Here is a 22209-nt window from a genome sequence, read left to right as displayed (position 1 = left end):
TACCACCATACCAGGCAACGAATTCCAGGCATCCACCACTCTCTGAGTAAAAACTTACCCCTCACATGCCCCTTTGAACCTACTCCCTCTCATCTTCAATGGATGTATTAGACCCTCTGGTATTGGACATTTCTACCCTGAGAAACAGATACTGTCTGTCTACTCAATCAATGCTTCTCATAATCTTAGAAACCTCTAACAGATCTCCCAACAGCCTCTGGCACCCCCAAGGAAACAACCCAAGTTTGTCCTGCCGCTCGTGATAGCACATACCCTCTAAACCAGGCAGTATACTGGTAAACCTCTTCTGCACTCTCTCCAAAGCTTCAGCATCCTTCAGATAGTGGGCCGACCAGACTGTATGCAATACTCTAGTAAAACACCAGTTGTGGCCTGTTTCTACTTCTTATCTTCTTATGAGAATTCCAGAAACAGATCTGAACCACAGCTGAAGGTAGATAATGTTATGATGGTGGGAAAAAAAGGCAGTTTCAACCAGGGCCTGGGTAAATGATCAAGGACACATCTTGGCGTCAAATAGGACACCCTATTTGCAAATGTCAAGTAGCTTTAGACAATTATTTGGCAGATGGATGGGACCAATAGTTAGAAAATAAAGTTTCAGCCTCTTGTGTATTCTTAATTTTCATCTCTGCCAATCTGTATCATTTGGATTCAGCAGAGCAAAAAGGTTCTATCAGCAGAAGTGACCACTGTGTGTGAGCAAATGTCTCAGTGGGGATTATGGTAAGAATAACGGACAAAGGTATATTGAAGAGATGGATACAGAAATGTCTTGGAGAATAAATGAATGGGTGGATAAGATTGTAGCAGATTGTCAGAGAGCAATCTCTAGGAGCAGAAAAAGAACTAAATAACATGGAGGAGATGAGTGATACAAGCCTCCTGAAATCTGCTCCTTCATGTGACTGAGATGATTTGTGGAATGACACCATAGGACGACATGCCTCTTTTCACCACCATAACATTATCCACATCAAGTTCAAGTTTATTGCCATCTGACTGTACGTATATACAACCATAAAACCCCGATTAGACCAAACGTTGAATATTGTGTTCATTTCTGATTGCCTCAATATATATCAGCATTTCTGCAGACCCACAAAATGTATATCATACCCAGAACATAAAACTAAATATTACCACAAAAAGGTTAAAATATATCATTCAAAATGAATGTAGTGTGCAGCAAGGTAAATAATAAACAATGCAGTATAACAATAAACAGCTCGCTGTCCTGGTGATGAGACCTCACTGGTGGCAGGGTATTCATTAGTCTCACAGCCTGAGGGAAGAAGCTGTGACACAGTCTGGCAGTCCTCGTCCTGATGCTCCTGTGTCTCCTTCCTGATGGTTGTGGGTCAAAGAGATTGTGGGATGGGTAGTAGGGATCATCAGCAAATCTTCAGGCCCTTCGTATACAGCACTCTCAGTAAATGTCACAAATAGTGAGGAGGGAGACCCCAGTGATTCATTATCCTCTGTAGGATCTTGCGGTCCAATGCCTTGAAGCACAATGATGCAGCCAGACAGAACACTCTCAATGGTGCTCCTGTAGAAATTTTTTAGATTGGGGGCAGGCAGACCTGCATGCCTCAATCTGCTCAGGAAGTGGAGATCCCGCTGGGCCTTCCTGACTAATGAGGAGGTGTTGTGGGTTCAGGTTAGATCATCTGTTACGTGCACACCAAGAAACCTTGTACTCTTCACTCTCTCCACGGCAGAGCCTTTGATGTGCAATGAAGAATGGTCAATCTGTGCCTTCCTGAAGTCTACAGTCATCTCTTTTATTGTGTTCACATTGAGACTCAGGTTGTTCTCACACTGTTTGCCAAACTCTCTACCTCCTCTCTGTATGGCAACTCATCATCGTTGCTGATGAGGACAACCACTGTTGTATCTTCAATGAACCTGATGACGTAGGTTGAGCTGGATCTGACAATGCAGTTGTGAGTCAGCAATGTGACCAACATCTGCTGCTGGATTTCTCACAACTTGTGAGAGCCAAAAGGGGGAAAAAAAAATGAGTAGCAGTGATAATGTTGGGGATTTAAATGGAGAAGGAATGAAGGGAATTGGGAATAATAATCGCAGAAGAGTGAGAGCATGTCAAAATGAGGTGGAAGCTGAGGAATCACTCAGTGCAGAGGATGACAGGCAGAAGTATTGCAGGTATTTTAGAGATAGTATAACAATTTGTGAGAACCAAAAAGGATGTGAAATAATCAAACTCTGTCAATAAAATGCAGATGCTCAAATCTAAAATAAAAATGGAAAGTGCTGGCAATGCCCAGCAGGAAAGGTGGCATCTGTGGAAAGAAAAACAAGGATTAACACTTAAGGTTCAAGATGGGTGCCACCATGGCATAGTGATTGGTGCATTGTTATTACAGCTCGGGGTGTTCCGGAGCTCAGAGTTCAATTTTGTGCCATCTGTAATGAGTTTGTACGTTGCCCTGTAAACACGTGGGTTTCCTCCAGGTACTCTGGTTTCCTCCCACAGTCCAATGACAGACCAGTTAGTAGATTAATTGGTCATTATAAATTGTCCTGTGATTGGACTAGTGGGTTGCTGGGCAGTGAGGCTCACTGGGCCAGAAGGGTCTGTTCCATGCTGTATCTTTAAATAAATTTTAAAATAAATAAATCCTTCAACAGAACTGAGAAGAGAATTTTAAAAATGCAATCATAAGTTGCATAGAAGGTAGGAGTGAAAGGAAGATCTGTGTAAGGGTGAGATGTAAGTATCCTCCAGTTGAAACAGATTAATAGGGGCAATTATAGAGAAGACAAGAAAGATCAATGTATTACTAATAACTATCTGTGGGATGTGCCTAGAAGGTCAGGCTGTGCTAATAAAGAGAGGAAAACTGGGTCAATGTTATAGATGGGTTGCTCACAGCAGACAAGGCCAGCTCTGAAACAGACAGTGAAAGCGAGTTACCACAGGGTGGAAAAACTGGCAATGCTCAGAAATAGAATGTGAGGTGAAGTTCCTAAAGCTTGCTCCAGACTTTATTATAATAATGTGCAGGAGACCTCTGATAGATACAGTATGTCAGAGTGGGAGCGGGGTGGAGAATGAATGGAACTTACATGCACATGGATAGGAAAGGTTTAGAAGGAGATGAGCCAAATGCAGGCAAATTGGGACCAGCTCAAGAAGATACCTTGGCTGGCATGGATGACTTGGGTCTAAAGGCCTGTTTCTGTGTGGTATAACTTTATAATGAGGTGGGATACTCAAAATTAATACATCTTCTTCCATTCAGGCTAAAGAGAACATTGATTAAGCTCTTCAATGAAAAATAGCAGACTCCAGAACTGGGCAAATAATCAAGGCCAGTGTGAAGTGGATTACAACAGGAGTGCTATATTGTTAGGAGTTTGGAGTATAAATGAGGGTTTGAAAGGAGACTGTACTGGCAGGTGTGGGTGAGCCTTAAGAACCATGGGCACCTTGGGAGAGGGTGAGCAGCCAGAAGTCTTGGTACATATTGGCAACAATGACACAGGTAGGAAAGGTGAGGAGGTCCTGAAGAGAGATTTTAGGGAACTATGTAGAAAGCTGAGAAACAGGACCTCCAGAGTAGTAATCTCTGGATTGTTGCCCTTGCCACGTGCAGTGAGGGTAAGAATAGGATGATTTGACAGATGAATGCATGGCTGAGGAACTGGTGCAGGGGGCAGGGGTTCAGATTTATGGGTCGTTAGGATATCTTCTGGGGAAAGTACGACAGTTTAGACCTGAACCCAAGAGGGACCAATATCCTTGTAGACAGGTTTGCTCTTGCTGTTCGTGAGGGTTTAAACTAATTTGGCAGGGGAATGAGAGCCAGAGAAATAGTGCTGAAGATGAGGTAGTTGGTTTACAAACAGAGGCAATGTGTAGTGAGACTCCTAACAAGGAGAGGATGATGATAGGGCAAAAATGCAGTCAACAGGATGAGTTGCAATGTAAAAGGTGGACATAATCGAAAAGGGTGAATATAGGACTGAAGGTGTTATACTTGAATACGCACAGTATACAGAATAAAGTAGATGAACTTGCAGCACAGTTACAGATTGGCAAGTATGATATTGTGGGCATCACTGAATTGTGGCTGAAAGAAGATTATAGCTGGGAGCTTAACATCCAAGGATACACGTTGTATCGAAAGGACAGGCAGATAGGCAGAGGTGGTGGAGTGGCGCTACTGGTGAAAATGAAACCGAATCATTAGAAGGAGGTGACATAGGATCGGAAGATGTTGAATTGTTATGAGTAGAGCTAAGAAACCGCAAGGGTAAAAAGACCCTGATAGTTGTTATATACAGATGCCCAAACCGTGGTAAAGAAGTGGTCTACAAATTGCAATGGGAGACAGGAAATGCATGTCAAAAGGACAACGTTATGATAGTTATGGGGGATTTCAATACGCGGGTGGATTGAGAAAATCAGGTTGGTGCTGGATCCCAAGAAGGAGAATTTCCAGAATGCTGACAAGATGGCTTTTGAGATCTCGTGGTTAAGTCCACGAGGAGATTAGCTATACTGGTTTGGGTGTTCTGCAATGAACTGGAATCAATTAGAGGGCTTAAGGTAAAAGAACCTTATGGTCTTCCAAAAACACTGTAGGTTCTGTGCATTGCTCAACATTTCTCTCAACATACCATACATCACAAAAATAGATTAGCTAATAATCATCTGTGCATTGGATCTTGCTATTGCAAATCAGCTGCTATGCTTGCCTGCAAAGTTCTTTCAAGATAATTTATTAGCTTTGAGGCACTGTGAGACAACTAAGAGGAGCTATGCTCATGAAAGTTCTTAAAGGGGACACTCACATTCCCAAGAAGTATGCTGCAAGAACTAAAAACATGGTTCACTAATATTGGTTGCAATATTTAGTCCCAAGGAAATAGGCATGCCAGCTTCAGCATGTTAAAGCACTTCAATGTGAACACCAAAGGCAGTGCTCAGTCAATGGCACTGTGAATATGGAAGGGCTGATATATTGAAACAAACAATGTTGTAAGTTCAGAGAGTGATGATTCTATCAGGTAGATATTGGATTTGCACCTTCAATCTGGAGCACCTTCATTTGAATTCACTACATTAAGGCAGCTATAATCCAGCCTTCCGTTAAAATCTGTCCACTTACAGTTGGGAAAACATCCATAATGTCTTATCTTTCCGCTCACATTGTTACCAATGAAGAAGCCCACGATCAATCCTTCTGAGCCAGAATATTGGGTTCCATCTGCTAGCTGAAGATATATAGGACACTCTCATGACCACCTTCCTCTGACTGTATGATTTGTCATGCTTCCTGAGGAGAGTTTTCTCCATCTAAGCTTCAAGGAGATCAAGCCTTTGTTTTGCATCTTGGTGTTATGATTGACACAAGATGAGTCTCACCAACTCCCTTCTCTGTAACTCATCTGACCCCTCCCCTTCTTCACCTCACCTGCTGCTGAAACCCTGATCCTTTCCTCGGTAACATAATTATTCCAATACATTTATACCAACCTCTCAAGTTCCAACCACTGTTAACTTAAAGGCATCCAAAACTTGGTATCCAAGGCAAACCTGTAGAGTCCCAATCACCACTTGCTCATGTACAACTTTAACTCTAGAACAGGGGTTCCCAACCTGGGGACCGTGGACCTCTGCTTAATGGTATGGGTCCTTAGCATGACAAAGGTTGTGAACCCCTGCTCTGAAATGTTCATACATGTTTTTAAATCACCCCATCACCTCATCCTATTCTATCACTGTAATTTCCTCAAGCACATTGAGGTAATGGCTCCAACTTTGGCCTCTTGAGCATCTCTAATATTAGTCATTCATTGCTGGAGACCTAGAAACTGCTTTAATAACTTTTAGAAACATAGAAACATAGAAAACCTGAAGCACAATACAGGCCCTCGGCCCACAAAGCTGTGCCGAATATGTCCTTACCTTAGAACTACCTAGGCTTACTCATAACCCTCTATTTTTCTAAGCTCCGTGTATCCATCCAGGAGTCTCTTAAAAGACCCTATCATTTCCACCTCCACCACCACCAGCCCATTCCATACAATCACAACTCTCTCTGTAAAAACTTACCCCTGACATCTCCTCTGTACCTACTTCCAAGCACCTTAAAAATATGTCCTCTTGTGCTAGCCATTTCAGCCCTGGGGAAAAAGCCTCTGACTATCCACACAATGAGTGCCTCTCATCATCTTATACACCTCTATCAGGTCACCTCTCATCCTCCGTCTCTCTAAGGAGAAAAGGCCGAGTTCACTCAACCTGTTCTCATAAAGCATGCTCCCCAATCCAGGCAACGTCCTTGTAAATCTCCTTCGCACCCTTTCTATGGTTTCCATGTCCTTCCTGTAGTGAATTGACCAGAATTGAGCACAGTACTCAAGTGGAGTCTGGCCAGGGTCCTACATAGCTGCAATAGACTTTTAGTGCTATTAAACAACATTGTGGGTCAGCCTTACACTGTGAAAGTCCCATGCAGGTTAAGGTCATCAGCTCGAAAGCTCACAACATACACAAGTATCCTTGTATAACACTACCATTGTCAATGTAAGTACACAGTAATTTTTGGTTTATAGTGAATTCTCACAGCTGCTGTCAGTTAGTCTTGCAGTAGTGTTCATGGCAGTCAACTCTTACACTCCAGAATCCAAGAGATGGAGAGTACAGTTACGAGTGAATAAATGGATGCTGCATTGATGGGAAGGGTTGGGAGACTGCTCCCTGCTGGTCAAAGATTTGCAATGAAGCATGGTGTCCACACGAGCAATCTCCTCTGTGTTTGTGAGGCATGGAGATCTTGCAGGGCCACAGCTGTGTGAACCAGGCAGGAGGACCCTGAGATGTTTCTGTAAGGTGTAATACTCCAACGGTTCACCCTTGGACCTAGGGGAAGGCTGTTGCACAGACAAATGGCCATGTCCTCAGTGCCTGCTCCTGCACACTGAACGGAAAGTAAATGAATATGGAGCTTGGGAGACTTTCCTAGTGCATGAATGACAGCAAAATGAGAATATGGCAGAGATCAGAGGCAGCAAGCGGAATAATCATGAGATTAGGAAAAGCTGGAAAGACCATGGATCTGACCTGCATAGCCAAGGATATTAGGCTGTAGCAGGGATAAAGACTGAAGTTTAAATAGCATGGTTTAAGTGGGAAAAGGGTTTAACAAAATGTGACTGTCCTTGAGGTAAATCCGCACTGTCATTATTTAGACCATTGGAGACTAATTCATGCTGAAAGAGAGCAAAAGCTGGAGATGAATTTTAGGCCTCGTATCTGCTGGTATCGTTTGCAAGAGTATCATGCCAGAAAAAAGATAATAGGGCAAATGAAAATCTTACCAAAACTTTGCCAATGGATACTAGGGCACAGGGAAATCAGTGCAAGGCCTTTTTTCAACTGCACAGCTCTGTATATTAGGGACACAGGAGACTGCGGATACTGGAGTCTGGAGGCAAAATAAACTGCTAGATTAACACAGTCAGCATCTGTGGAGGAAAATAAACCAAGGACCAACTTTATTCATCATATGCATTTATGTGTATAAGGAATTTGCTGTGATGTGTTGGTGTGACATGCAATAAAAAAACAACATCCAACAATTATATAGAATAATCAAGATTTATATAAAAATAAAGTTGGAGGTTAAAGTACAGAAAATGCATAAATACATAAATACTAGTATGTATTTACAATGTCAACAGCATTTTAAAAGTGGCTTAAAGTATTTACAACGCGGTGAAGTGATGGGAGTAATAGATAGAGGGGGCATCGGCACACTAGAATGGTTGATCAGATTAACTGCCTGGGGAAGCAAAATTTTAACATGGTATGAAGTTTTTTTTTGTTGTAGTAGCCCTAAAAGGAGGTTTCAGAAAAAGCAGTTTGCGGGGTTGGTACCGACCACAATGATTTTTCCTGCCTGGACATGTACAAGTCCTGCAATGATGGTAGCCAATGACCTTTTCTGCTGACCTGACAGTTCACTATAGTTTTTGTATATTATGAGAGGATGGCAGAATTGATGGTTTTGTGGCCAGGTTTGCAGATGATGCAAAGATAGGTGGAGGGGCAGGTAGTGTTGAGGGAGCAAGGAGCTTGCAGAAGGATTTATCAGCTTAGGAGAAAGAGCAAAGAAGTGGCAGATGGAATAGATACAGTGTCGGGAAGTGTATGGTCATGCACTTTAGTAGCAAGAATAAAGACAGACTATTTTATAAATGTGGAGAAAAGTCATAAAACAGAGGTGCAAAGGGATTTGGGAATCCTTGACCATGATTCCCTAAATGCTAACTTGTAGGTTGAGTTAGTGTTAAGGAAGGAAAATGCAATATTTGCATTCATTTTGAGAGGACTAGACTACAAGAGCAAGGATTTTCAGTAATGCTGAGGCTTTATAAGGTATTGTTCAGACTACATTTGGAATATTATGAGCAGTTTTGGACCCCTCATCTAAGAAAAGAGGTGCTGGCATTGGAGAGGGTCCAGAGGAAGTTCACAAGAATGTTCCAAAGACTTACAAGGATAATACATGAGGAAGCTTTGATGACTCTGGTATTCCCTACAGTTTAGAAGAATGGGGAGGGGGGGGGGGGGATCTCAATGAAATCTATTGAATATAGAAAGGCCTAGATAAAGTGGACGTGGAGAGGATGCTTCCTATGGTGGGGGTGTCTAGGACCCGAGGGCAAAGCTTCAGAATAGAAGGATGTCCCTTTAGAACAGAGATGAGGAAAAATTTCTTTAGCCAGAGAGTGGTGAATCTGCAAGTTCATTGCCACAGATGGCCGTAGAGGCCAAATCATTGAGTATATTTAAAGTGGAGGTTGATAGGTTACTAAATCGTAAGGCTGTCAAAGGTTATGCAGAGAAGGCAGGAGAATGAGGTTGAGAGGGATCAGCAATGATGAAATGACAGAGTAGATTTGATGGGCTGAATGGCCTAATCCTGCTCCTGCCTTATGGTTGTATGGATTCTACAGCAAACCAGACAGGAGTGGTTGATATGAAGATGCTCTCTATGATGGTAGAATTGCACCAGTATGTTTTGGGGAAGATGGAATTTTACTAACTGTTGCAAGAAGTGTTGAACCAGTGCTAACTGTAGAGTTGTTAATGATGAGGAGACATATTTCTCCTGAAGTCAATATGCATCTCCACAATTTTGAGGGCATTCAGGTCCAAGCTGTAGTGATTGCACCAGGACACTGGCTTGTTTGCTTCTTGGCCGTACCTGGATTTGTCATCTCTGCTGATTAATCCAATGACAGTGCCATCATCCACAAACTTTATCAGTTTAACAGATGAGTAACTGGAGACACAGTCATCGGTGTACAGAGTGAATAGGAGAGGGGAAAAAAGTCACCCTTTTGGTGCACAAGTGCTCACTAAGTGGAGACATGCCTTGTCTTACATACTGTGCATCCTGTCAGAGGGCAAGTTTGTGATCCACCTGCAGATGCAGACTGGCAAATTAAGTTTGGAGAGTTTCGCTTGCAGAAGCTCAGCAGTGATGGTTTTGAAGGCAGTACTGAAATCAACAAAGGGAATATCCTGACATACAGTATGTACCAAGGGAGATGATGTTCCAAGTTGAGATGCTTCATCTGGACGAGATGAAGGGTCTTGACCTGAAATATTGACTGTCCTTTACCCTCCACAGATATTGTATGCTTTAAATTGTGTGAAGGAATTACTGGGCCAGGTCCTCTTGTTGAAGCTAAGTTTTGGAATTCCCCCTAGAAACTCTCTCTTTGCTCTCTTATGGTTCTCCATAAAGCTTACAACTTTCACTGAATACTTAGTCATAAATTTTAGATTTCTCATCCTGTGGTTGTGTTGTACAATTTGCCTGCCAGGCCCTGTGTGATACATTTGGATGTTTTATATCATTGAAGGTTTTTATAAATGCAATATGGTTTCCCTCTTTTACATTCCACAACGCTCTGCTAGTGGGTAGTTCTCACCTCAGTTCACTGGTGGAAGCTGGGACTCTTATTCAGATGATAATGAATTCAAGGCCTGTTCAAGAGAATTGAAGGAATGGTAGTGTAGCTGCTGGTATAACGCTTTACAGCACCAGCGTCTGGAAGATCAGGGTTCAATTCCCGTCACTGTCTGTACAAAGTTTGTATATTCTTCCTGTGACTGGGTGGGTTTCCACTGGGTGTTCCATTTTTTCCCACATTCCAGAAAGATGTATGGATTAGGGTTAGTGAGTTGTGGGCATGCTATGGTGGTGCTGGCAGCATGGCGACACTTACAGACATCCCCCAGCACATTGCAAACGATAATGCAAAACCCAAGCACTTCACTGTATATTACAATGTTTTGATGTACATGTGACAAATAAAGCTGATCGGATCTTAATATTTCATAAGTGCAATCCTTTGCAAGAGTTTCAGGTGGCAGCGGTAGATCAGAGGTTGCTGTTTGAGAGTCTTGCCCAACATTTTGTCACATAACCGCTGCTTAAATTGAAATGTCTTCTCAAGCACAATACAGAGGACATTTCCATTAGCAAAATGGTAGAGACAGGACCAGGTACACCTGTTGGTTCACTTACAACTTGCTGCAGACCAAATCTGACAACTTTGTCTTTCAGGACTTGGCTAGCTCAAACAGTGATCCTGTCAAGTCACTCTTGAAGACCCCCCCCCCCCCCCCCACCATCCAGAGAACAATCTGGGCTCTTGCCAGTCTCCATGCTGCTTCCAAATTCCTTTTAACACATAGGAAAACTTCTTCATCAGCTGAGGGAGGAGGGATGGAGGTTGGGCGATCTATTATCATAGAAGTTCATGGGGTGTAGAGTAATTGTTGAGGACTCCCACCTATATACCACCAGTAGTGTTTCCCGGCTGTAGACCACTGAGGCACTCACTCTGGTGGTCTCCTGTGTCCACAGGTAGGAGTGTAATGAAGGAATCCAGTGCTTTGAGAGAATGACTATGCTTGTTCATGGAACACACCCTAGATGTTTGTGAGGAAGTTTTCCTAAAACTACCTCAGACTATACATTACGGTGTAAAAGTCTTAGGCACATATATATATAGCAAGGGTGCCTATGACTTTTGCACAGTACTGTATATTATGTCTTCCAGTTATCAAATAACACTTACTACTACTGAGCTAATCCAAAGCTAAGTACTCTTTTTCTGTTTCCCAGCCTCTTATGTATTTATATTTATTGTGTTTTTTACATTTTTATTGTGTTTCTTAATTGATTGTGCCTTTTTGTGCTGCATTGGATCGGGAGTGACAATTATTTCGCTCTCCTTTACACTTGCGCACTGGGAAAGACATTAAACAATTTGAATTAAGATTTCTGAACAATCTGAGGCTGCATGTCCCGCACTGAGTCAATGCAACAAATCCTTTAATGCTGGTCAAAACCAGAGGTCAGTGATCTATCTATGTGCCATTCTGCCTTCATCACAACAGACTAATTGTGCACAACTATATTTCTTTTTTCTCACTCTCAACTTGCACTTATGTTGTTATGTTTATTTTATTCAGTTTATCATGTATGTTATATACTGTATAAGTTATGTTAATTAAAGTTTATCTTTGTCAAGTTTGTAAAGTACTGTGCTGCTGCTGAAAGTTAGTCTTCATGCAATTTATACCCTGGGTATGTATGCCGATGACAATAAACTCAAACTTGAACTTAAACAAGGTTGACTGGGCTAGGAGCAACTTTGCCATCTCTCAAGTCAAGTCAAGTCAACTTTTATTGTCATTTCGACCATAACTGCTGGTACAGTGCATAGTAAAAATGAGACAACGTTTTTCAGGACCATGGTGTTACATGACACAGTACAAAAACTTGACTGAACTACATAATAAAAAAAAACACAGGGAAAGCTATACTAGACTGCAGACCTACACTGGACTGCATAAAGTGCACAAGAACAGTACCGGCATTACAATAAATAATAAACAGGACAGTAGGGCAAGGTGTCAATCCAGTCTCTGGGTATTGAGGAGTCTGATGGCTTGGGGGAAGAAACTGTTATATAGTCTGGTCCTGAGAGCCCGAATGCTTCGGAGCCTTTTCCCAGACGGCAGGAGGGAGAAGAGATTGTATGACGGGTGCATGGGATCCTTCATAATGCTGTTTCCTTTGCGGATGCAGCGTGTAGTGTAAATGTCCGTGATGGCGGGAAGAGAGACCCCGATGATCTTCTCAGCTGACCTCACTATCCGCTGCAGGGTCTTGCGATCCGAGACGGTGCAATTTCTGAACCAGGCAGTGATGCAGCTGCTCAGGACACTCTCAATACAACCCCTGTAGAATGTGATGAGATGTGGGGTGGGAGATGGACTTTCCTCAGCCTTCTGTCTGAGTTCATGACTAGGAGAACTCCAGGCAGTTGCACTGTTTTACTCTTTCTCCATTGTAACATACTGGTTATGAGGCTCCTGAATGACTCACGAGATAATCAGCAGTCTGGAGTCATGGATGAGCCAAACTGGGTAAGAGTGGTAGTTTAATTCCCCTGAAGAACATCATAGAACCAAATGGGTTCTTGTAAAAACCCAGTACATTTGAAATGATTAACATATTTTAAATTCCATATTACTAACTGAATTCATATTCCACAACTGCCATGGTAGAAATAAAACTCATATCTCTGGATTGTTAACCCAATATTAGAAGGACAGGGTTATAGAACATATTGAACATAGAATAGTACAGCACAGTACAGGCCCTTCGGCCCAAAGTGTTGTGTCAACCCTTAAACCCTGCCTCCTATATAGCCCCACACCTTAAATTCCTCCATATGCCTGTCTAGTAGTCTCTTAAACTTCACTAGTGTAACTGCCTCCACCACTGACTCAGACAGTGCATTCCACACACCAACCACTCTCTCAGTAAAAAACTTTCCTCTAATATCCCCCTTGAACTTCCCACCCCTTACCTTAAAGCTATAACCTCTCATATTGAGCAGAGATGCCCTGGGGAAGAGTCGCTGGCTGTCCACTCTATCTATTCCGCTTAATATCTTGTACACCTCTATCATGTCTCCTCTCATCCTCCTTCTCTCCAAAGAGGATATAGGATATATCCTATATAAGATATCTCTAGTGAACTACACAATGTACCTTTCTGTGGCCTAGTGGGCAAGGCATCAGACTAGTAACCTGAAGGTCACTGGTTCGAGCCTCAGCGTGTTTGTGTCCTTGAGCAAGGCACTTAACAACACATTGCTCTGCGACGTCACCGGTGCCAAGCTGCATGGGTCCTAGTGCCCTTCCCTTGGACAACATCGGTGGCGTGGAGAGGGGAAGGCTTGCAGCTTGGGCAACTGCCGGTCTCCCATACAACCCCGCCCAGGCCTGCGCCCTGGAAACTCCAGACACAGATCCATGGTCTCTCGAGACCGATTGATGCCACCACCACCTTTCTAAATTCATGACCTAGGAATCTATTGAGATTTTGTAATGTATGTAGAGGCAGATGTTTGTTGAGGACTCTTTGTCTTTGCTGTTTGAGTCCTCACTGTCCCACTCTGTGCATGAATCTGCTCCAAGAAAAACTCTTCTCCATATGGAATCATAGTCACATGCACAGCATGGGCACAGGCCCTTCAGCCCATCAAATCCCAGGCAGTAAATATTTAACACTAATGTGTACTGTTGGAACTTTGTTGATTTGGGGCTTTGCCGATTATGTAATGGCTAAACGATGCAAGGATCATGGGAAACACAAAGGTTGCAGGCTTTAATGAACTGCAACAGGGAAGAGATGAAACCTAACAGTTGACTGCGTTACTTCAAATATTCTGACTGACATCCAGTGATCCCAAACTGGAAGTGCACATGTGGAGACAGGGATCAGCTTCCATTCAGATAGGCAGTTCAATATCGGCTGACTATCATGCTCTGAAGAATTACCACAGTAACGTTGGTGGAATTAACTCAAAGAAGCTTCAAAAGCAAGAGAAAGTAAAAAGGACACACCTTTGGGATTGGACTGTATGTAACAGGCATTAAGCTGTTTATAACTTCAGTCTGTGGTAATTTTAAAAATCTACTAGGACATGACAATATGACCCAAATCTTCTTCCCATAGTGCGTTTAAAATATTTTAAGATGTTCGGATTGTTAACTGTTAAAATTGGGCTGTTAGATGTTAGAGTTAGGAATGATGAGAAATGGATTTCAGGGGAATACTCTAATCATCTTCATTTGGGCTATATAATACACTGTTACCGCTTACAGCATGATTTGTAATATTTAAGCATCTGTGGGTGCTGACCTATGATATCTCAAGGTGCATTACTGAAATGGAAGAATCATGAGAGCCAACATAAGGACAACAAATCTTCACAGACAGTAAAACAATGCCACAGAAGACACTGATAATCCTCTATCCATTCAGAAATACCAGTGGTTTGGCATCTGGTTCACCTGGTTCAGCTTTACACACTCTCTTTAAACTCACCAGGGCTGCATTCCCAACATAGAAACATAGAAAACCTACAGCACAATACAGGCTCTTCGGCCCACGAAGTTGTGCTGAACTTGTCCTTACCTTAGAAATTACCTATGGTTACCCATAGCCCTCTATTTTTCTAAGTACCATGTACCTGTCCAGGAGTCTCTTAAAAGACCCTATCATTTTGGCTTCCACCACTGTTGCTGGCAGCCAATTCCACGCACTCCTAAAGTCAATCCCATGATTGATAAAGGCCAATGCACTGTATGCTTTCTTAACCACAGAGTCAACCTGCGCAGCAGCTTTGAGTGTCCTATGGACTCGGACCCCAAGATCCCTCTGATCCTCCACACTGCCAAGAGTCTTACCATTAATACTAAATTCTGCCATCATATTTGACCTACCAAAATGAACCACTTCACACTTATCTGGGTTGAACTCCATCTGCCGCTTCTCAGCCTAATTTTGCAACCTATCAATGTCCCGCTGTAACCTCCAACAGCCCTCCACACTATCTGCAACACCCCCAACCTGTTGTCATCGGCAAATTTACTAACCCATCCCTCCACTTCCTCATCCAGGTCATTTATAAAAATCACAAAGAGTAGGGGTCCCAGAACAGATCCCTGAGGTACACCACTGGTCACCGGCCTCCATGCAGAAAATGACCCGTCTGCACCCACTCTTTGCCTTCTGTGGGTAAGCCAGTTCTGGATCCACAAAGCAATGTCCCCTTGGATCCCATGCCTCCTTACTATATCAATAAGCCTTGCATAGTGTACCTTGTCAGATGCCTTGCTGAAATCCATACACACTATATTTACTGCTCTACCTTCATCAATGTTTTTAGTCACATTCACAAAAAATTCAATCAGGCTCGTAAGGCACGACCTGCCTTTGACAAAGTCCTGCTGACTATTCCTAATCATATTATGCCTCTCCAAATGTACATAAATCCTGCCTCTCAGGATCTTCTCCATCAACTTACCAACCACTGAAGTAAGACTCACTGGACTATAATTTCCTGGGCTATCTCTACTCCCTTTCTTGAATAAGGGAACAACATCCGCAACCCTCCAATCCTCTGAAACCTCTCCCGTCCCCATTGAGGATGCAAAGATCATCGCCAGAGGCTCAGCAATCTCCTCCCTTGCACAGTATCCTGGGGTACATCTCGTCCGGTCCCAGTGACTTATCCAACTTGATGCTTTCCAAAAGCTCCAGTACATCTTCTTTCTTAATATCTGCATGCTCAAGCTTTTCAGTCCACTGTAAGTCATCCCTACAATCGCCAAGATCCTTTTTCTGTAGCACTGAGGCAAAGTATTCATTAAGTACCTCTGTTATCTCCTCCAGTTCCATACACACTTTTCTATTGATCTCTTTAATCTCACCAGGGCCATCATTTTCACATTCCTTTTAAATTGACCAACACCCGTTCCCGAACTCCTAAACTCAGGCCCCATGCCCACACTCCTTATCAACTTGAAACACCACGAAGAGCAGATACTGGAAGCTGCAGCAAAAAAAGTAACAGCTGGAATAATGCAGTGGGTCAGGCAGCATTGGGGAATTTTTCATCTGGATCCACTGATCCCTGACCTTTTGAGTTCCTTCAGCTGTTTGTTTTTGTACCTTATAAACTTTCCTGGTTCACTGCAAAATTTATTCTAACTCTGTGTTACAACTAAAAGAAAACTAAAGGTGTGTTGAATTTATTAATAATATGAGTAGTAGTCTGGAATATCTGCCAGTCCAGCATGCCAGTTTATCAGAGTTTAACTGTAACCTATTTAGTGGTAGTTGCTGAGAAATTAATGGAGATCTTCCCTTGCACAGAAAACACTGGTGCCTATGTTCCACACTGCCTGTTCCAACCTCCCAGGGGAAGTCTTGCTCCCTGCCCTTCAACAGGACAGGGGATATCTCACTGCAGGCAGTGTGCTGTCTTCACAGAATATATTTGGCAGCTGGGAAGGCCCCATTCCCTGGCTCGCAGGTAGCCGTACCTATCGGTGTTGTCAGGGCCATTGACTTCCACATACACCAACATTCAGAAAATATTCATTTTTTACGTTTAGAAAGCACACTAGTAGAGCTAAAGAAATGATTATAATCATTAAAATTAATTTAAATGTACATTAAAGTTAATATTGAAGTTAATTTAATTATTTAAAATGCTTTCTTTTCTCCTGGGACACAGGGTCTCCTCTGTCATTTTAACGGGAACTGGCATGGTTTCCTAACTTTAAAGCAGGCAGGTTCAGGGACAAGATTCCCAGCTGGCCAACTGGAAACTATGTGGAAGTTCTGGACCGCAGCAGTGTCAGTCAGAGCAGCACAGGGGCAAACGGCAGCATAGTCATCAAGCTGAAAAATAGTCCTTCCAAATTAGACCAATGTCATTACAATACTGTGGGATTTCTGCAGGGATGCACGGACAGGTTCCAACAATAGCACTAGTGGTAGGGCAGAAAATCTGCTCAATATTGATCAGGGCCAATTTTCTTTGAAGTATTTCCATAGCAACCATTAGATTCACCCAGTAGGACAAACAGAGCCTTGGCGAAGGACAGCACCTTTTTCAGTGTTGCATTCCTTCAGTATGGCACTGGCATGTCAGGTGAATTATGTTCTCAAGTCCCTGATACTGGGTTTCAAATTCATTGACATTAGAACTGGGCTGATACAGAGCCACTGCTAAAACCATTCAGCATGTGCCTCTCTATGTCTCAATACTGCACACTGCCACAAACAACCCATTCCAAGCAAGTTTTGTCAAGCAGAACAATTTTTTTACATTACAGAAAAATGAATTTGATTAATTTTGAATTAATTGACTGGCTAATTAGCCAATTAAGAGAAATGAGAAACTTATTGGTTGTAATTCAAAGGAATTAAAGCATCCGTTTCAACGCCCAAGTCACCATTTATCTTTTTTGGAAATATTAAGGAATTATGGGCAAATGGTATTCTTCGCTTCATTTTACATTCATTCATTTTTCTTATTCTGTGTGGCCAGGAAGGATAAGTTTGCCCCCAGCCTTCCAACACTGGATCATAATCATTGTGGGAGAGAAACCTGCCCCTCATACTGATTATCTCACCTTTCATCCCTATGGTTTATGCTCAGCTCGTCACACCCCAGGCATGAATATTTGCTAGATGTGGATCTAAATTCATTTTGAGCACATCCACTCTCATACAGGTTATATACACTTTAACTTTAATACAAGATGACCAATTTCTCACTTGTTATTCTTTTTTTCCACCTCAGTTCTGATGAAGGGGCTCCCAGCTGAAACATTAACTCTTTTTTCCCCTATTTCTACAGAGGCTGTTAAGTGTTTGCATCATTTCCTCTTTATATTTTTTCTTAATATGTCACTATTGACTCTCAGTGCAATTCAGTGTCTTTTTATTTTGCAACACTGTTTATGCACAAGAACACATTGTGTCAGAATTGCCATAGTGTATTTCACCCAGTCCTCTCAATATGAATGCATTCCCTCTGTAAATCGGGCAATGGCTGTACAAAAGTGAATGTGGCAATGAGGGAGTGAACCACTTCTAGGATTAGACACATGTTTCTGTTTTTGATAAAGAACATCTAAAATCAAAATCCTACTTATATCAACTGACAACAAAAAAAAAATCAGTTGATATTTTTTCATATATCTAAGGGTACTTCTTAAATTCAAAATTATTTTCAGCAACTGTAGAAATTCAGACTTACACAACAATTTCAACATCTGCAATTTCAAATTTTTGTTAAATTTCAGGTAGTGGGGGTTTTGTTTGTCTGGCATAAATTCAGTGGTAGTTACTCCAATTCTAATTTAATAGACAGGTTGAAAGTCATAGTTCTGCCACAAAGTCATAAGCGTGTAGGGAGCACAGGGTTCTGATCTTCAAAGTTCTCTGAAGTCCCTTCATTTTGAGTTTGATTTCACAGGTCCAAAGAAGGTACTAAATCAACACTCGGGATCTTTGCAGGGAATTTATTTGTTCTCTGATTTGTCTTCTTAGATGAACTGCATTAACGTAAATGCAGGTATTCTTTGATTTATGAATGTTTGATTTATGGATTTTTAAAATGTCGCTATTGGCTTTTTGTGATAGACGTCTTCAAATTAAATATCCACTTTTACTGCAATCAAAGCAACACCATTCTCCATTCACACAAGCAGGTTTTACCAAAATCTCCTTCATGAAACTTTGCTTCACAAATGTTTTCTCTGAGTGCATTCCTTTTGTGAATCCAGCAATGGCTGTGTAATAGTAGACCTTGGTAATGAAGCAGTACACTTTTTCTAATGGAGGTTTTCGAGGATTAGGTATATTTTCAATTTTGATTTTTAAAAATCTAAAGTCAATTTTTTCTTTGTCATTTCTTATATCAATGAGCAACAGCAGAAATAAATTCCAATAGATGCTTTTGTTCAAATTTCTAAAGAATTTACTTCTGAAATTCAAAATTATTTTCAATCACAGCAGAATTTATGAATAATGCAATAAGTTAAATTAATCAACTTTGAATTATGGGTGCTATGAGTAGTTGTATTAAGCAGAATGAATTGATTCATGAGCCAATAGTATCAGTTACATTGTTTCCAGACAGTCATACAATACCAAGACTGCAATATATTATTAAATAAAATTATCAAATCTACTGGTTTCAGCATTGGTGCATTTAGACTTTTACTCAGGAAAAGTTTGAAAAAGTAATTGAAGTTCTTTGCTTTTAGTGATTCCTTCACACAATATTTCAACACAATTTTTAAACAGTATCGGCAACTGTGGTAAAATATCTTATAACTGTAAAAGGATGCACAAACCAATGTACTAACAAAGCAAGTTTTAAAAAGGATAATCTCAGGAGGTGGGTATTGTTGGCAAAATCAGCATTTATTGTGTAGTCCCAGCCCTGTTTGCTGTAATTGTGTTGCTGACCAGACCACTTCGGAGGACAGTTCAGAGTGAGTTAGAGAATGAAGTCATGTATAGGCCAGGCAACGCAAGGAAAGCAATGCTTTGTCAGAGAAACAATCATAGAATAGATAGAATCCAATTCAAGGTGTGTGCAATGGAGTTTTCACACAAAACAATCCAGTGAAATTTGATGTGAAAGACCTGTTATCCAGTGGGAATACCATGAAAGGGACATGGTCAATTCAACTGGGAATTTAATACAAAATAGTCACAATCCAAAGAAATTTGCATGAACAGGTCATTATTCGTGGCAAAACTATTTCAGATATTGACAAAATTAACATTGAAAAGCAAGTTCTGCTGATGCAGCTATCCAACTCCTCAAAACAATTGATTTTACAGAGAACTTATTCTGTTTCCTTTACTGAGTATTTGGATCTTCATTAACTATTTACTAACCTGCAGATACTATATTCAGTGGTCTGACTCAGTGTTCTTATTTTAAAAAATAGACTTTGAACTAAAGACCTGGTAATTGAGCTAAAATTCATTGAAGAGAAAGCAAATTTGTATATTTTTCTTGAGGTGAAACATAATTAGGGGAGGAACATCAATCAGCACCTATTTGGAGAGAGTTTCTGGAAGAAGGCTTCCCCCAGTGGGTCATTGATATATTTTGGTAATTATGTGCGTGGTTAAAGGCAGGACTTATTTCTGTTGTCCAACTAATCGATTTGATGCTGAAATCACCTATGACTATTATTGCCTACAAGAAAATAACATTTGATTCCTGAGATTGCCTTTATTCATTCAGCCTTTAATGCTTCAAATATATTTTTAGAGGAAAATTAAATATAATCATATAGACACTAACTTTTAAGGAAGCATCAAGTATCTACAAACAGGCAGTATAAACCCTCTGCGACCTTAGGCTGGATTGATAAAACTGCCCAATGTTATACTCGGTATGAATAAATTCCTGTTCGCTCCCGCTGTTGTTAATGTTCATAAGTTTATTTCTCTTAGCTCCAAGCTCTTAATAAAGGAGCTTTTGTCGTTCAGCCACTTTGTAGTTGCTAAAATCTAAAATCTTTGGTTTATTTTATATGGTTTGACGGTCTGTGATATTATTGGAGGGAAATTGAACTAGTTTTACGAAAATCTACGGGAACTATAATTTAATCAGTTAGGCATGAATGACAGAATATTTCGGTGATTGGCAATGTTGCTGGGAACATTTGCAGGGTTTTTTTTAAAAGAAAGTTGTCTTGTTTTAAACGTTTGTTATTGATCAAAAGCACAACGCAAATTTTAAGCTAAAGCATTTTTAAAGAAATTATCATATTTTCCCTCACTTCCTATTCTGTTTCGGTTAAATTTGCAAGTAATAATTTCCACTGTATAAAAAAGTTACTGCCGTTCAGATAAAGCTAATTAAAATTCTGTTTGTTTTCCTTCCGAGTTTTGACCCGTGCCCACATTTCAATGGTAAATTGATATAAAGAGACTCGCCCGAGTGTTATCTCTATACAGGATGCTCCAGTGACTCAACAAAGAGACACTTAACTAGTTTTACATATTTCTTTAGGAGAAAAAGAGGCGCAGTTAACTCGAGTCAAGAGAGAAAAGGCGGAATTGCATATCAAAAAGGTCATTAAAATTTGTAATCAGCCCTATTGTATCGAAGCAAAAAGTGTTTATTTGAGGACAGAATGAGAGAGAAAGAAAGATGCTTGGAGAGTCTTCTTATACCAATCTTGATTGTCGAAGAAACGTAATTATAGAGGGTCTGTGTGAAGAAGTTTTGGTACTTACTTCGAGATCTGTAGCTGGGCTTGAAGGAGTGTAGATGTCTTGTTCCTCTCAGAGGCCTGTCCGGCGGACAGGTACATTGACACCGGCACAATTTGGAGCTCTCTGCCCCCGCAAAAAGGGAAAGATAAAGCAGAAGCGAAGCAAAGGAAGGCATCATATGGGAAATGGGCTGGGGAGAGTTGCTCCCCTGGCTAGTAACCCCGCCAACATCAGCAGCACCGACTTAGTCTGATGCCTGTCTGATTCAAGCCCCTTCGTAAATTATTGGAATTTGTTATCATGCATGTTTGCAACTGCTTTTGTGTTTTTCCCCTTCTTTTTCTAAGTTGTTGAACAAAAGCTTGATGGCACCATGCTGAGACGAGGGCTGAGCCGGGGATCGGGGCTGACTGCAACATCTGTGGAATCCAGAGAGGGGGAAGAAGAGAAAACAAGATCCCTTTTTAACTAACTCAAAACTACACTGTCAGAAAGAAACTTCCCAAACACAAGGCCATGCTCTGCATCTTGTTTTTTTATTAATTCTGTAATATATCAGCAAAAAGATACAGATTTCTGCCCAGATGAGTTGGTTTCTCCCTCTCAGGATCAGGGAGGTATACGTTTGCCATCCTTGAAAGATTGTCACATAAAGGATGTCAGCCCTTTAGAAATTCTGTTTTCAAACAGTATTGACTATCCTGTGATAGATTTCACCGCCTGTCTGCGCTGCTTTTGTGAGGTTTCTGTTCAGTTCGGAGTGTTGGGAAGCAAGAGCAACAGTTTGCAAAGGGATTCTAAAACAGTAGCAATAGACAATGGTTCCTCAACTAACCAAACAAATTGCAGTTCCAAATTCAGATAAAACACATTTTTTCTAATATATATTATTAGGTATTTCACCATTCATAAAAATCACTTAGAACTCCGAACCAATGTTTGCTTTTCAATGAGATTTGTAGCTTTGTTCCGATGCACAGCGCTAACCGTGCCCAATTAA

The 22209-nt window shown here is 41.2% G+C and overlaps 1 protein-coding gene across 2 annotated transcripts in view; it reads right to left on the bottom strand.

Annotated features, from left to right (window-relative positions):
* Window positions 1-21435, bottom strand: part of robo4 (roundabout, axon guidance receptor, homolog 4 (Drosophila)) — a 140847-nt gene extending 119412 nt beyond the window's left edge. Inside the window, exon 1 of one of the 2 annotated variants that reach the window (XM_073029726.1) lies at window positions 21231-21435. In XM_073029726.1, coding sequence (XP_072885827.1) covers window positions 21231-21387 — 157 coding nt within the window. In that variant the 5' untranslated portion in view covers window positions 21388-21435. The remainder of the gene's footprint in view (window positions 1-21230) is intronic. The other variant, XM_073029728.1, reaches the window with a different exon arrangement.
* Between the last annotated feature and the right edge of the window lie 774 nt (window positions 21436-22209).

The sequence above is a fragment of the Hemitrygon akajei genome, chromosome 26 (assembly GCF_048418815.1).
Source record: "Hemitrygon akajei chromosome 26, sHemAka1.3, whole genome shotgun sequence".
In the NCBI taxonomy this organism is placed as follows: domain Eukaryota; kingdom Metazoa; phylum Chordata; class Chondrichthyes; order Myliobatiformes; family Dasyatidae; genus Hemitrygon; species Hemitrygon akajei.
Note: the sequence above shows the minus strand (reverse complement) of the source record. Positions and strands in the feature narration are given on the sequence as shown.